Raw genomic sequence first — 17115 nt, 5'->3', positions numbered from 1 at the left:
GTCGACGTTCGAAAGCCTTTCCCGTTTCCTTACCATCTTGTTACGGAAACGGCTTCTTGGTTACAGGCCAGTGCTGCCTGAGGGATGAATGCCAAGGAGGCACCGCAGGCACACGGGGTCTACTGTTGCAGGGAAATGAGACGTGCCCCCCGCAAGGGGGACCTACCTCTGTAAGGGTCCTGGGGTGGGTTCAGATCAGGGGAAGTTGCTGACTGGACAGGTAGCTGCGGCACCGGCACCTGGTTCGGAACAAGAGAGTGGCTGCCTCGCAGGGCCACGCCGTCTTCACGATGGGCCCCGACCTGAAAGAGCCAGAGGGACCGCGGAGGTAAGTGGGCATCAGAGGTGCGACCACAGGGCCCCAAGGAAGGAAGACCAGCCTTTGAAAACAAGACTCCCCAGTGCATTTCACTAGAGGGCGCTGAAGGATCATACATGCAGCTACAGTCCTCGGCGGAAGGAAAAAAAAAAAAAAACACACTTAACGCTCAGTAAGATGCTGTGCTGTACATCCAGTGACAAATATGGCAGAGGAGCTCAGGCAGGTAAAACGTCAAATTGTCTCCCAGGGTGCTGCGGTGGAGCGTACTGATTCGTACCCATCTGCCTTCTATCATGTCCGCCAACAGATCTGACAATTATCTTAATGCCCATATGCTTAATTGTGGGCTTCTCAATTCCCCCATTGCTATCGGAAATCCTACAGGAATTTCAATTTGGCATTCGACTTTCATTTCAGGGGATAAGATTCTCAGGCCTGCCATGTTTTTTTTTTTTTTTTTTTTTCCATAATGCCAGCTAAGCCTCTGACAGTGGAAGCTACAGCAGTATGGGACGTAGCCCCTGCTCGGTACAAATATAATAAAATGTCACCTGGCTTTCCAAAACTGGCAGCCCATTCCAAATTAGTGTTTACTGTATTTCATCAGCTGCTGAGTTCCAAATTCAAAGGGGGACCGTTTCTGCCAATGCCACCATACCGGAAAATGTACCAATAAAGGTTTTATTAAACACACCAGTAATGCCATCATTGCCATGCAAAGATGTTTGGACATTTTTCCATTTTTTTTTAAACTATTCTGATCCTAGATAGACACCATATTGGAAACACTCTCGATGACTCCAAGAATAAAATTATAGAGTACAGCATGATGACTGGGTCTGGAAAAAAAATACTGCTGAGTTTTTTATTAATTACTACTACCTACTCTGGGGTCCAGAGATGTTGAACCTATGGCACTGAGACAAGCAATAGCTACTTTTATAGTGAACGCCTTCAAGGAAGACCATTGAGCATTTGGAAACCAAGAGGACCGTGAGTCAAGCTTCACAGGCATTCCACGTAATTATCTGTTAGTATATTGTTTGGTGGATCTAACACTAAAGTATCTCTCCATGAATTTACACTGCTATGAATCAAAGAGTGTACGTTTTTTCCCAATCCAAAATCGAAAGCCACAAAGCAAAATCTTCACTCTTTTGCTACCCAGTGTTTTAAAAGAGTTATTTTCGCCAAGTGCAACAACAATAAGAATCTGAACTGCAACAATAAAATGCACAGAACCAGATGAAGCATGTGTTATCTCAAGACAGCCTAGTATGAAGTGTCATCTTTACAGACTCCAAAACAATGCAGAAGAGGATAATACAGAGGGAAGGGGGAGGACCATATAAATCATACTAACTGCTGAGATTCAAAATACAGCAAGAATAAAACTATTATACAGAGAATGGATAAATGACAAGGTCCTACTGTACAGCACAGGGAAATACATTCAATGTCCTGTGATAAACCATAATGGAAAAGAATATGAAAAAGAATGTATATACATATGTATACACTGGACAGCAGAAATTAACACAGTGCTGTAAGCCAACACCACGTTTTTATAATTTTTTAAATTTCAAAATAATTTTTTAAAAAAGTTAAAACAAAATACAGCAAGAAGAGCACAGGATTTAAGGACTTGGGCACACCGGGAAGTTTAGATGAATGTTGCAGCTGAGAGATTTGGGGAGTTTCATGCTGTCTGTCCTCTGGGTGCCTGTGTCCCTCCCCAGAATAGTCTGGAAGGTGGCTAGTTCCTATTGATATGTGGGTGCTTCAAGTATATTAAGAACCTGATTATCTTCCAAAACAGCTACTCCATCTCCAGCACAAGTTGGCCTCCTTGGACACTGCAGCCACTGGTCCTGGATTTAGCTTCCAGAGCTCTGCAGCGTAAGCATCAGCCCTTTTCACATACTGAGCACTACCGCCACGCCTCTCCTGCCTTGCACCTGGAACTGAAGCCTGACCTCTCGCAGGCAGACCGTGCCCACCCAGCTCCCTGCAGCCATTTCTTCCTGTGTATGTTTTCATTTCCCTTTCATACCAAAGAGTGATAGCTTTTTTCCACTTTTATATTTGTGCAATTAGAAGACTGATTCAATCAATGACTATCCTTTCACTCTAAGATGTCAACTTGAAAGCATGAATTTTACAGGCCCTGATCAAATGGTAGCTCTTTAGCAAAGACCGTTATTAAGAATAACCTAAATCATTACCCAACTGCTGATTCATAGTTACTGGCCTTTCCAGTGGATTACATTTCTTTCCACAAAGGATGAGTCTAAGTTGGAATCACTGAAGGTAACCACCGATCTGAGCGTGGCAGAGATTCCCATACCCTCCTTCTATTTTAGAATCATTCTGTTAAAACCCTCAAGCCTTCTTTGTGGGCAACTGAGATGCAATTCAAGGTTAAGACATTGCTTTTCAATTAAAACATCTTCAGTTATTAATCCTGAAATTTCTTTTTTTTCCCTTCTAGATCATGTTTAGTTTTTAAAAGAACCCACACCCAATGACCTTTCTATTTTCTCTGCCTCAACTATTATGACAGACAGCATAACTAAGTGAAAATTAACACAATATGACAGTTAAAAATATGTAGATTCTAACTGTAACTGGTTTCTTTACTTGTTATATAATCTTGGGTAAGTTACTCAAACCCAAAATGGAGAAAATAACATTGGAAGTGACAGTGAATAAATCTCAGGTTTATTGCAAGGAGTAGTAGTATGCAAGACAGTTGGTACCCAAAGGTGCACAATAATTACCGACACTGTTAGGTGTTTCAGCTGAAAATACTTGCTTACTACATATAAACAAGAGTCTACACAGTTTAAGAAACCTGAGAAGTCAGGCTACTTTCACTTATGATCCTCTTTGCACTCTATGTTGTTCATATCCATTTGGTTTTAAATCTTTCTCCTGCAGAATGACAGCAAAATCTTAAATGATCTATAAATATGTTTGAGAAGGTGGTTGTTCTGACTAGATTTTGGCTTTTATCCACGCATATTACCTAACTTTAATTTTCTAAAGATCACCTTAGAGCCCCTGAAATAATACATTCTTTTTTCATAAAGGAAGTTGAAAACATTATCTGTGATATCAGAAGGTCTCTCTTGTAGTATATTTCAGGAACAAATGGATCAATAATGATAGGTCTAGATCCATGGATCCATCTAATCAGATTGACTCTCCAGGATCCATTCCATTGCCTGTGTCTGTGGAATAATATTCCAATTTGAAGAATTAGCTTTGCTCTGCTTGCTTCCTTGGCCACAGACAGCATTTCCTAACCCTATTTACTTCTCCCTCAGAAACATTATTTCTGGTCACATAAGAGACAAGGAAAAAAAACACAGTGAATGGCCAGCACAAACCCATCAATAGAATAACTCAGAAATAGATGGCGAGACCAATACTGCCATCTGTATATGTAAGAGTCAGGATCTGCCCACTTACAAATACATAATAATGTAACTAGAAAAAAAGCAGATTCCTTTAACCTACAAATCAATTTTAAGGATGGCACCCAGAAAATCCATATTTCATTAAAGTCCTATTTTGAGAACCTTTTCATCTAGATAAGCAATGAAGTTAAAAGGCAGCCAATGAAAACAGCTTTATCAATACTGATTGTAAATTTTTTTGCAGTCTTTAACAATAGAGTCTTCTTACAGTCACATACCGTATGGTTTTAGATATATCTATGCTAAAAATAGAAGACAGAACTAAAATATAAACATCATTCAATAATTGCTAATTGATCAGAGTATATTTATTAATTCAGCAAATATCTCCTAATCTAGCTAACGCTGGTCATTCTGGAAGGGGCTGGGGATGCATGGTGAATAACTTAGATGTGGGCCCTGGTCCATGCGGGGCTTACAGCGATCCTTGGTGGAATTTTCATGGGGTGATCGATTTACTGAGGTGATTTTAACAGCAAGGAGCAGAAATTCATTCCACCTTGCTCAGGTAAAAGGAGATTTAGCAGGAAGATTTCTTTTTTAAATTTTATTTATTAGAGAGTAATTGTTTTATAATGCCGTGGTGGTCTCTGCCGTACATCGACGTGAATCGGTCCTCATTACATACATATCCTCTCCTCCTGAGCCTCCCCTGCCGCCTTCATCCCTCTATGTCATCCCACAGCACCCGGCTGGGCTCCCTGTGTCACACCCCCGCTGGTTACCTACTTCACACGGCAGCGTATACACACGAAAGCTCTTTCTCACATTGCCCTGCCTCCCTTCCCCCGCAGCATCCACGAGGCTGTTCTGTATGTCTGTGTCTCCATTTCTTCTCTGTAAATAGGTTCGCCAATACTATTTTTCTAGATTCCATATACGTATTTGTTAATATGGCATATTTGTTTTTCACTTTCTGACTTATTTCACTCTGTATAGCAGGTTCTAGGTTTATACTCTTCATTAGAATGGACTCAAATTTGTTCCTTAGGAATAAAACTACCATATGACCCAGCAATCCCACTACTGGGCACATACCCTGAGAAAAATCAGACTTCTAAAAGACACATGCAGCCCTGTTCCTGGCGCACTACTTACAACAGCCAGGACATGGGCGCAGCCGAGAGGTCCATCGACGGAGGGACATGGATAAAGAAGTTGTGGTACACAATGGCATATTACTCAGCCATGACAGGAAGATTTGGTGACTAAAGCTCAGGGCCTGGGGAACTCCTGTGACCTACAGCCATCCCTTGTCCCCCAGGGGCCATCCCAGCCTCTCCCACCTCTGTTGGTACCTCTCTCTCTGGCTTCTGCCCACTCTGGACCACACCCTGGACTCTTCTTTCACAGGAGCTCCCAGTACACCCTTCCAGGTTCTGAACCTGCCCCTAACTCCCTCTTTGTTTTAGTATTTCTGAATTCAGAATGCTGAGATCATCTGAGGGCCCAGCTCATCATTCTGAAGCAGAGGTGGACCATCCCATGAACAGGCCAGCCTGGAACCAGATGTCTCCCTCCCCCAATTTGGTTGGGCATACCCAAAGGTCCAGCGGTAAGGAATATGCCTGCCAATGCAGGAGACACGGTTCAATCCCCGGGTTGGGGAGATCCCCTGGAGAAGGAAACGGCAACCCACTCCATTATTCTTGCCTGGAGAATCTCATGGAAAGAAGACTGGTGGGCTACAGTCTGTAAGGTTGCAAAGAGTCAGACACGACTGATTCAAGTTAGCACACAAATATATGTGCACACTCACACATGCATGCACAGAGAGGAGGGGAGCAGAGTTTAGGGACAACTGGGGTTACTTCCTGGAGTTTTCATCTTAAAACTCTCTCTGTGTGTCTGTGTGTGTGTATGTAGATGCAGATATGAAAATCACTTTCGTTTTATCATTGAGGGGAAAACCATCATAGTCCACCAACTCAAGCCAAGGCCAAGATGTCTAACTAAATTGCAAAATTTAATAGCTGCCACAACTCCTCCAGCATAAACAGATTTTAAAGATATGCAACTTCAAATGAGGTGGCTGCTGGCAACGCTGTTTTTATGCGGGGATGCGCAGAGAGTGCCCTGGTAAATATCCTTCTGCTGATCCTCGCGCTCACAACAGATATCACAAACAAAAAAGGCATTCAGTGTCTCTGCTCTCTTTGTTTCCAGAGAGTATTATGAAAGTAATTATTCTGTTGTATTTAAGAGGCCTATTGCATGGATGGGAAAATGTATTAAATTTCATTTGGCAGTTATTCAATCCTTGTTAATGTTATCTCCAGCGATAACTGCTTCAAAACAGGCTTTCAGACCTCAGTTCCTTCTCCCCTACCATAATCCTTCTAAAAGAGTATAGGGTGGGAACTTGAGGAAATTTGTCATCAGTTTTTAGATCCAGAGATAATGACACAAAACCAGAAATGCTGTTAGAAACATTTTGGTATCTCAAAATGAAAGTCTGTAATTAATGGCATCGTGTTCAAAAATTTCCTTTTGACAGAGGTGTTTTTTAGAAAGAAGGAAAATAACAACAAGAGAATGGGCCCAGAAAAAAAGTCCTGGTTACTTTTACTTTTCTCTCTTTTAACTTTCTCTTGTTTTGCCATAATCATGAAAAAAAAAATGTTGATGGGCTTTTTACTGTAATTAGACACCCATTGACAGAGAAAACAGTTTTGGTGTCTGAACTGTAATCTCCTCATGAAATATCAATTATACATGACAGTCAGAGAGTGCTAGATTTCAGTTTCAATTATCTTGCCAGATCTGTGTCATAACAGAGGAAAGCAAACATTTTCTCAAATGTGCAAAAAATACCATTGAGTCCAAAAGGGGCATCTTTTACAGAGGTGGGAAGTGGTCTTGCAAACTTTAATAGCTCACAGATGGGAACTCGGAAGTTCATGAAATAGCAGTGGTAGATATTGAGAAACAGTATCAGAGGCACTGAATTCTGTAGAAAACGAGAGTAGGCTTTGCAAACCAACTCTTTCGTGTGAGAAAGCTGTGCATCTGGGAGACCCTTCAACCACGAATATAATTCCCACATTCCTCAGTTTTAAAAAATTAACAGACCATTTTTAAAAATTCATGTGATTACACACTGAAAGGACTTTTCACTCAAGTCAGATCTGGATTCAATTCTTTAGTTTGGATCTCGATTCTTAAAATGTTCATTGGGAGAAAACCTAATTTTCTTAAAAAAAAAAAAAAAAGAAAGAAAAAAAATTTTCCCCTCCCCAGAAATCTCACAGCTTCAACTATGCTTTATCTGAGAACGGAAGGTATTTCTTAACTGGGCAATTCTTGGAAATGAATTTAACGCTTATTCCCCAGATGATAAAATAACATTCGAAAGGATTTAAGCATGTCTAAACGACCCTGACCTTGGCAGTGTTAACCTGTCATGGGGTCAGCCGGGCTGAAACTCTCATGATGTCCACCAAAATGGTTAAAAATAAATGAGTCTGTGATCGAGTTTGAGAAATGCAAATGGCAGTTATGTGATTTCAGTTCATCTTTTTTTTTTTCCCCCTTAACTCAAGTTTCATCTATTAAAACTGTTTCATTTCTCTCCTCTGTATCCCCACCCTCTGCCCCCAATACTTTACATCACTTTCCTACACCGGAAACTAGAACTGGATGAAGCCCATTGGGCGGGGGGCCTCGGGGGCTGGTTAGCAGAGTCCACTCTGGCCTTTCCTGGCCCCAGGATCCGGGGAACTAATCCAAGCCTAGTGAACTAAGCCCACGCAGCACAGAGATTATGGTGCAAATTTGCAGTTACTCGTAAGCAGCTTCTTTTGCGAGAGTGAAGGAAAAGACAACTGGACACTGGATACGTGTCGGAATTTCCGGTCCCTGCAGAATAAACACACCTGTGTCTGGCTGCCTGGCACACAAAGTGCTCTGCAGCTGGCCCAAGAAGCCTGTTACTAGGGATTTATCCTTAATTAACAGGCTTTCATTTAAAGCATTTTTTAAAATTAATGTTTATTGGAGTTTAGTTGACTTATAAAGCTGTGTTAGTTTCTGTTATAGAGCAAAGTGAATCAGTTACACGTATACATTTACCCACTCTTTTGCAGAGTCACAGATATAGAAAACAAACATGGTTACCAAGGGGAAAAGGGGATAAACTGGCAGACTGGGACTGACATATACACACTACTATATACTATACACTGACATATACACACTACTATATATACAGAAGATAATAATCTACTGTGCAGCACAGGGAACCCTACTCAATACTCTGTAATGACCTCTACAGGGAAAGAATCAGCCTTTATGTTTAAAATGCTTTTCTTTGTTATGCAAGTAACACCTGCTGATTGTAACATTTTTGGAAAAGCAGTGGAAGTGTAAAGAAGCTTGAGTAACAAAACATTTCTTCCCCATCCCTTCTGAAATACTCAGCGTGTAAATGCTGTATCCTCTGCCCTTGGGCCCTTGCACATCAAGATTCTTGCATGGCTTTTCACTGTCCTATGGATTAAGTCTAAGATAGCTTATCAATACCTTATGCTTCACCTGGACACCAAAGGAGCATGCTGGTACCCTCCTGTTCTTAAATTTCTTCATCTCCATCTTCAGTTACCTGCTTGTGGTCTCTCGTTTGGTGTCTTCACTCCCACATCCCCAAGGCCTAAGCTGAGCCTTCCATCTTCTGTCCCCTGGGACAGAAGGGCTGGTTCCCTCCCCAGGACCCACTTTTATTTGTCCTACAGACCCCCTTACTCTCATTCCTCCTAGTCTGCCTGGGTCTCTAGGACTCTCAACATCTTGTTGGATCTGGAGAGGGCTCTCCCCTAACTGTTAATGATGGACATCACTCGAGGCCATTGTCTAGTAGGGCAGGGCATACGCACCAAGGATGTTGTTTGGCTGCTATTCACAAAGCCTATACCTCTTCTGAAATGTAAGTACCCCAAAGGCAAACACTGGGTCCTTGTATAGGACTGTAATATCACAAGGTGCAATTATGTACTTCCTAAACGGTCAGGGATGACACCAGTGGCATATATCCTGTGAGACACTCTGAAATCTAAAAGCTTTTGGTATTGCTTACTATAGGTTAGCTGTTTTCTGTTAAAAAAAAAATTTCATTTAATTCAAAAGGCCTTAGGAATGGCTATTATGTATATGCAAGCTTTCACTGCAGGAAAAAATAATAAAAGATAGATGTGTGTATTACTTCGTAGCCTCTTATATTTTAACAGTGGATTAATATAAAAAATACTATATAAGGCAAAATAAGATGAATGTCATAAAGCAGTATAAGGTCATGTAGGGTTTTAAAGGATGAATGAGATCATATCAGATGGAGAAACCAGAGACGACTTCAAGAAGAAAACGGTATTGTAGACAGGGTTTGAAAGATGGGTAGAATTTTGATACAGATTAACATCTCAAGTTTAAATGAAAGTTCCTATTTTTACAACAATAAGTGCCTATATATATATATATATATATATATATAAAGTAGCTAAGGATTGCACATTAACCTGTTTCCATACTGTCAGACAACATATTTTGGGAAAAAAGCAGACTTTGGTAAAGCCCTTTATAAACCTCAATGGCTCTGTTACCAAGTGAACAACATAGGGCATTCTGGATACAAATGGTACCTCACTGTATGTGTGTATTACTGGCCCAAATGATTCACTCTTATTAAACTGCAATGAAGTCTTTCATCTCCCAGCTATACAATAATAGTTTCCATATGACCAGTGGCTCTGCTATAAATAAGATCAAAAGCAAAAGAAAGGATTTAATAAAAGAAAATGACATTAAGAGTAGCATTAAATCAGGGGGGAAAAATACCAATATCCAGCTCTTTTTTTTTTTTTTTTGGAGAATAAAGCTCTACAGAGTACTAAGCAACTTCCCCCACTATGCCATGAAAAGGTATTTACAAGCAGTAAGCATGTGCAGAATCCATTTGCGTAGGACTCAGAGCGGCCAAGATTAATTTGGGGGGTGGGAGGGGGCAGTGGGGCAGGGGGCAGGAGAACACCCCCGCGCAGAGGCAGGCTGAGAACAGGTACCAGCCTCAAGAGCCAGCTGCACAGGGCAGAGTTCAAGGGAACGTGTCAGGGGCAGATTTCCACTGGTTTCTCTGGCCTCTTCTTTTATTTTATGGAGATGGGCTTTTTGGTAATCCTGAGTTTCTCAGAGAGTCATAACATTGCTCAACCCTAGTACTTCAGTTCTGAGAAAGGAAGTTTTTTTTGGCAATGCACAGTGATTTGATATGAAGAGCCAACTTCCCAAACAAATTTTCTTCTAGTTCTTTAAAAAAAGAAAAAAAAAATTACAATGTTAATCTCTATCCCCGACTGGATAAACAGCTGCTAATAACCGCCAGCTCCCAGGGGAAGAGGCCGTTTCCTTTCATCTTCAGGCTGGTGGATATCTGACCCGCACTGGACTTTAGTGCTTCCACATGTTCTGCACTTGGCCTTTTTCAAAACCGCCCCCTCCTGGTCCTGCCAATTCGGGTTCCTTTTCTGCCTTTTCCTGAGATTCGCCTCTGTGAACTCGGAGGACAGACCAAGTTCTGGGGCTGTTTATTTGAAACGATGGTTCTTTTTACTGCGGGTGTATTTAAAGAGGAAATTCAAGGGCTTGTAACACCTAACGGAAGTTAAAGCTTTGGACCTTTGTATTTGAAGCCTTGGGAGGGAAACAGCCGTTTCAGAGGGAGCTAATTATTCACTCGAGGGCTGGCTATGTTCAAAGATGCTCAATTTGTAATAGTGTTGCTAATGCTATTACTTTATCAGTTTGCGTCCTAAATAAAGGAACCAGCTTCAACACTTTTTCCTCTAATAGGAAATACCCTGCAGAAGATTACAGGGCCAACCGGGCCCCAGAGTCCTTCTCACTTGTCCCTGAGCACCTGCTTTTACTGGTGACCTCAGTTCTACACCTCAAGATTCAGACATTTCTCAAAACAGCTTTTTAAACAAAAACCAGCTGTTCCCCATCTAGACTACAGGGGGAAAATTTTTGGGCGGCTTATAGAAACATTACCCAGAGACGACCGTTCTCCAATAACTTTCACACACTTGCAGCTCCAAACCAGACCCGTCCCTGCGCAGAAGCTGGGGAGCAGGCAAATGTGAAATTAAAATGTGGAAATTGAACACCGTGGTTTTTGACAATACATCCAATTAAGTGCTTGAAAATGAATGTGGCTATTGTATCAGGACAATGCAAAAGATCTCATTTAACTAATACTGGACCGAGCTTTTGGTTAGACTCCACTTTATAGTTCTGAGTTGATTTATGGATCCAGAGGAAGCTATCATTATGCAAAACTGTGAAAGTCAACCAATTAGGTGGAATCCTTGCATTTCAGAAATTCGATGTTCCAGCTTCTCCCCCCACCCCCAGCTTTTCACTCCTAAAGCTGCTTTGCCGAAACCCTCTTCTTATTTCAAACGCATTTTACACTTCTGTTTTCTAAGCAATGAAGATACTTTTGATTTTGGGAAAATAAAAGATCTACAACCCCAATAAAAGTTAAAATAACCCAACAGCCACAGGTTTTGAAAAAAAGAATAAAATGGCCAAGGCCTAGGGTTGGCTTTTTTTTTTTTTTTAAGGCTTGGCTTTTAAACGGTGCCAAGTTGCTCCAGCATTTTCTGTTTTGGTATGAATGACATAACTGAATTACTTCATGAGCTGCTACTTTAATTCCTAAGGGTGGAAAATTCCATGAGTTAATTTAATTTGGATGTAAAAAATATACATGAAAATTCACTCTTCCTGTGGACTCCCCTGTGAAAGATGCGAGCCAGTTGCTGAGCTGCTGTGCTCCGAGGGGGGCTCCAACCCACAGCAGCCTGCCTGGCGCACCACACCGTCGCGCCCTTTTCTTCCACTTGGGTGCAGAGGACCCCCGATGTGCCGCATATTTTTTTGGATCCTGTGTATTCTATGGCGCTGTAATGCCCCGTCAAGCCTGACTCTGTTGAAACTCAATGCTGACTCTACTATGCGCTCAATGACACCTTCTCCAGGAAGCATTCCTTGGCCATCCTGAGGATTGGTCAAGGTCTGCCCTTCTTCTGAATCGCTTCTCAGGTGACTTAACGCATTATCGACCAGGGGATTTCTGCAGAAACTCACACACATGGGCAGCAATTTATATAAGCAAATACGGAAACGTCTCTGGTCAATAATGTTCGGGTAACAAAAGATGGATTAATACATCTCTGGTTACTTAATCATTCCACCCTCCATGGCAGTTGGTTAGGCACACACTTGTATTACTGTCCTCCCAAGGCCTGTGGGCTCAGAAACTCTCACACATGTATGTACCCCCCAAGGACCTGAAGCAGAGACAGTGCAGAATGAGTGGAGAAACATCTGTGTATTTTCTAATCTATACAGTACAGATTCTTTTCAGAAAATCTGCTTTCCTGAGAAAACGAGGGTAATGTTACTTTTTAAAAATGCACAGGTTGTATCTCCTAAATTATGAACAGTTTAGCACTGGCTAACAAATTATGAGGATAACTGCCGCCGGAAGCATCTACCTGCTTTTTCCTCTATTATTCAAGAGGCAAGCAAAGTCAAAATGTGTCGAGGTCATAGAGCCTGCTTTAAATGTGTTTTTGTATTTTAAAAGCAGAGGAGACAACTGTTGGGTTTTATGGATTTAAAGTTCATGATGTGAGGGTGCTAAACTCTGGAGGAAAATTAAGGAACTAGGCTGGATTTGTCCTGGAAGCAAGGAGGAGAAGACTTTCTGGGGTTTGATGCAGACTAACTATCCCATTTTTAGGTCATAGGGCCTGAATTTGAGTAAAATGGGTATTAGGGGAAGAAAAAGAGGATATACCTAATTTGGACCCAGTGCTGTGAGATCTGGGCACACAAGTTGGTGGACCACCTGTCTCAGGGGTTGTTAATGGAGAGTCAGTGGTCTCCAGCCAGTAAATAGCTGGAATTGAAACCTCTTGACTTGTGCTTAAATGAATGCAGAAGTATCACATGCTGAACTCCAGGATTCTAAAACTGTTGTAACCAGTCCAAGGGCAAGAGATCTTGTCTAGGTAAGTCAGAGAGAGAAAGACAAATGCTGTATATCCTTAGGAATATGCAGAATCTAAAAAATGAGCTAAAAGAAATGAGAGTAGAATGGTGGTTGCTGAGGACTGGTGGTGATGACGGAATGTGAGTTGAAGGGGACAAACTTCCAGCTATAAGATGAACACGTTCTGGGGAATTTAATGTACTGTGTGGATGCTCAGTGGCTTCAGCTGTGTCTGACCCTGGATTGTAGCCCATCAGGCTCCTCTGCCTATGGGATTCTCCAGGCAGTGGGTTGCCATTTTCATGTCCAGGTAATATACAGCATGCAGGTAGTAACTAACAATACTGTATTATATATTTGAAGTTGCTGACTGACAATGGCTCTTAAAAGTTATCACCACCACCACCACTAAAAAAAAAAAACAAAACTGAATTATGCTAGGGAATGCAGGTAGCAGGTGTTAACTAACTTTACTGTGGTAACCATTTTGTAATATATACATGGATCAAAACGTTGTGTTGTACACCTTAAACTTGCCTATGTTAGACGTTAATAATAGCTCAATAAAGCTGACACAATTTTTTAAAAATACATATAAAGAGAATTTCTTCAAGCTATTTTTCCTCTCTGCCTCCCCTAGCTCCCCAACCAAGTTTTCTTAGAAAACAACATGGATACAGATAAAACCTTACAGTTAAGGTTGCTAATCTGCTTTCAGAAATTTTTGATAATTGTGGAGATTGGGAGAGATGGTGGAACGCTACAGATAGGCAAATATCCACATTAAAGAAAAAAAAAATTCAACATAGAAGCTATAGATAGATGATGTAGAAGACTAAGATCTTGGGTGAAATTCTATAACATGTAATTTAAAAGATGATCCCTAAGTGCTCTGACATGGAACAACAGACTGGTTCCAAATAGGAAAAGGAGGACGTCAAGGCTGTATATTGTCACCCTGCTTATTTAACTTATATGCAGAGTACATCATGAGAAATACTGGGCTGGAAGAACCACAAGCTGGAATCAAGATTGCTGGGAGAGAAATATCAATAATCTCAGCTATGCAGATGACACCACCCTTATGGCAGAAAGTGAAGAGGAACTAAAAAGCCTCTTGATGAAAGTGAAAGAGGAGGGTGAAAAAGTTGGCTTAAAGCTCAACATTCAGAAAATGAAGATCATGGCATCTGGTCCCATCACTTCATGGGAAATAGATGGGGAAAGAGTGGAAACAGTGTCAGACTTTATTTTTTTGGGCTCCCAAATCACTGCAGATGGTGACTGCAGCCATGAAATTAAAAGATGCTTACTCCTTGGAAGGAAAGTTATGACCAACCTAGATAGCATATTCAAAAGCTGGGACATTACTTTGCCAACAAAGGTCTGTCTGGTCAAGGCTATGGTTTTTCCAGTAGTCGTGTATGGATGTGAGAGTTGGACTGTGAAGAAGGCTGAGCGCCAAAGAATTGATGCTTTTGAATTGTGGTGTTGGAGAAGACTCTTGAAAGTCCCTTGGACCTCAAGGAGATCCAACCAGTCCATTCTGAAGGAGATCAGTCCTGGGTGTTCTTTGGAAGGAATGATGTTAAAGCTGAAACTCCAGTACTTTGGCCACCTCATGAGAAGAGTTGACTCATTGGAAAAGACTCTGATGCTGGGAGGGATTGAGGGCAGGAGGAGAAGGGGATGACAGAGGATGAGATGGCTGGATGGCATTACCGTCTTGATGGACGTGAGTTTGAGTGAACTCTGGGAGTTGGTGATGGACAGGGAGGCCTGGCGTGCTGCAATTCATGGGGTCGCAAAGAGTTGGACACGACTGAGTGACTGAACTGAACTGACTGAAGTGCTCTAAAAGAGAGGCAATGAGCTCTCCAACTCATTCCTGTTCCAGAAGGACAAGTCTTTCTGTATAAACCTCATTCATGGGAATGAGGCACACCTTGTATCCTGTGATTAATTTACCAACAGCAGAGCTACAGAATATGTGACTGAATGAGGACCTAAAGGAGACGTTGGAACAGACTAAAGGCTGCTGTATGAAATTTAAAGGCATTATGTGGAGTTCTGTACTGGTATAACAACAAGTGTACAAAACCAGTTGACAGACATGTGGCTGGCTGATGTATCTCTGCTGATCACAAGTGCAACATCTGGCAGCAGGATGATGATGTCATCAAATACTGCCAATAGGATACTGCTGAGTGGCCTTTACTGAAGATATGTGTTGAATGGATTTGGAGATAGATCCATCCAAGTCCACATAGTCAAAGCTATAGTTTTCCCAGTGGTCATGGATGGATGTGAAAGGTGGACCATAAAGAAGGCTGAGTGCCAAAGACCTGATGTTTTCGAACTGCGGTGTTGGAGAAGACTCTTGAGAGTCCCTTGGACAGCAAGGAGATCCAACCAGCCCATCCTAAAGGAAATCAACCCTGAATATTCATTGAAAGGACTGATGCTAAAGCTGAAGCTCTCATACTTTGGCCACCTGATGCAAAGAGCTGACTGACTGGAAAAGACCTGGATGCTGGGAAAGATTGAAGGTGAGAAGAGAAGGGGACGACAGAGGATGAGATGGTTGGATGGCATCACTGACTCGATGGACCTGAGCTTGAGCAAGCTCTGGGAGATGGTGAAGGACAAGGAAGCCTGGTGTGCTGCAATCCATGGGGCTGCAAAGAGTTGGGATATGACTGAGTGAATGAACAAGAACCACCACCCAAGTCTGCTGATGATTCCTTGGGCACCATGTTCAAATTTTGAGATTCTACACATTAAAACGAACCAGGGGTGAGGGGAGCTTTCTTTTTAAACTGGGAAGAATGTGGTGGAAAGTGACAGTCAGAACTTTTCTTTAGGATAAATATTTGAAGATACGGATGTCTAGCCTTAAGAAAAAAAAGATCAGACTATCTTTAAACAGTTGAAATTTACTCAAGTATTTGTTGAGCTGATTTACAGGTCACTCCAATGGACAGAAAAATAAAACCTTCACATTCAGGGATATTAATTTGGGCTGGACATAAGGAAGAATTTTCTACAGTTTGATGGAAATGGGCTTTGTGGTCATTTAGAGCTACTCAACCTTGGAGGAAGGAGGCTGATGGAGAATTGTTCACTGCTTGGCAGGGAATTTATAGAAGGATATTTATAGATGGAGATGACTTCTTAAGGTCCCTGAGACTTTGTGGTAATAATTGCTTAGAAATGAAGTATGTGCTCAAATACACACAGAAACTTATGGAATGAGAATCCTTGAAAACCCAAGAGAAACAAGGTTGAAGATGCCTAAATCTCTAGGGATCAGAGATTTGTTGAAGAGGTCCATGTTGAAATGGAGTTTTCTGACCACTGCTACTTCCATTACGAGGTACCAGTACATGCTGCCCATGGAATCACATCAGCGCCCAATTAGCTCTCCTGTTGCCAAAGCTGAGTGGCAGAACTAGACAGCAACACGGTTGAAAGAGCCAAGGGGCAAGTGAAGAGGTTTCTTGGATTTCGTTAGTTAACAGAACATACGTATTATTAACACCAGCCACAGTTTTGAAATCACTACAGCACTGGATTGGAGAGGAAGCTGGCTGCAGCGGTGTAATCTTTAGTACAGAGAGTGCTGGTCCCGCTGCTGGCTTGCCTGGTTTCTAATCCTAGCTCGGCCATTAACCAGACAGTATCCATACCTGAGTCACTTCCCCTTTGGGGGCCTCAGTCTTCCGCAGTAAAATAAAAGTAACGGGCTAAGTGACTTCCGCGGTGCTTTCAGCACCTAAAATTCAATGGTCTTAATTCTTAAGAACTGCAAAAGAAGAATTTAAACTACTTATCTTCTCAAGTCCTGAGTGGTAAAAGCTCTCATATGTGTTTAGTGTCAGTGAAATTAAAAGGTGCTTCTTCACCTAATAACTGTTCTTCTGATAAATTCTTTGTAATCCAAAGTCACACTAAAAACATCACTGAAAAGTGGGAACACGGGCTAAGACAGGCTTGTAGCCGTCGTTTCTGAAGTGTGTGTGGCACAGTCACCTAGGAGTCTAGCAAGAGGCCTCAGGTGATGCGGTGGAGAACAGTGTGGGTGGCGAGTTTCACACCGCGCCCCCAGCCCTCGGTCATCTTGGGCGACAAGGTCCTCAGGAGATGACTGCTCCTTCCAAGCGACAACCTGATCCCTCCAGCCCGTGATTCAGAGCTGGGCCCCCGCTCTCCTATGAGTCTTAGGACACGGCTGCAGCAGCCTGTTTTTAAATATATATCCT

The 17115-nt window shown here is 41.9% G+C and overlaps 1 protein-coding gene across 29 annotated transcripts in view; it reads right to left on the bottom strand.

The window, feature by feature from the left end:
- Positions 1 to 17115, bottom strand: part of TCF4 (transcription factor 4) — a 388054-nt gene that overhangs the window by 10998 nt on the left and 359941 nt on the right. For all 29 annotated transcript variants that reach the window (XM_040264426.1, XM_040264413.1, XM_040264416.1 and 26 more), the window contains one exon: positions 167 to 302. In XM_040264426.1, the coding sequence (XP_040120360.1) occupies positions 167 to 302 (136 nt within the window). The remainder of the gene's footprint in view (positions 1 to 166; positions 303 to 17115) is intronic.

This window comes from Oryx dammah, unplaced genomic scaffold (genome assembly GCF_014754425.2).
Source record: "Oryx dammah isolate SB20612 unplaced genomic scaffold, SCBI_Odam_1.1 HiC_scaffold_22, whole genome shotgun sequence".
NCBI classification, from domain to species: domain Eukaryota; kingdom Metazoa; phylum Chordata; class Mammalia; order Artiodactyla; family Bovidae; genus Oryx; species Oryx dammah.
The sequence above is the reverse complement of the archived record's forward strand: the minus strand, read 5'-3'. Positions and strand labels throughout refer to the sequence as shown.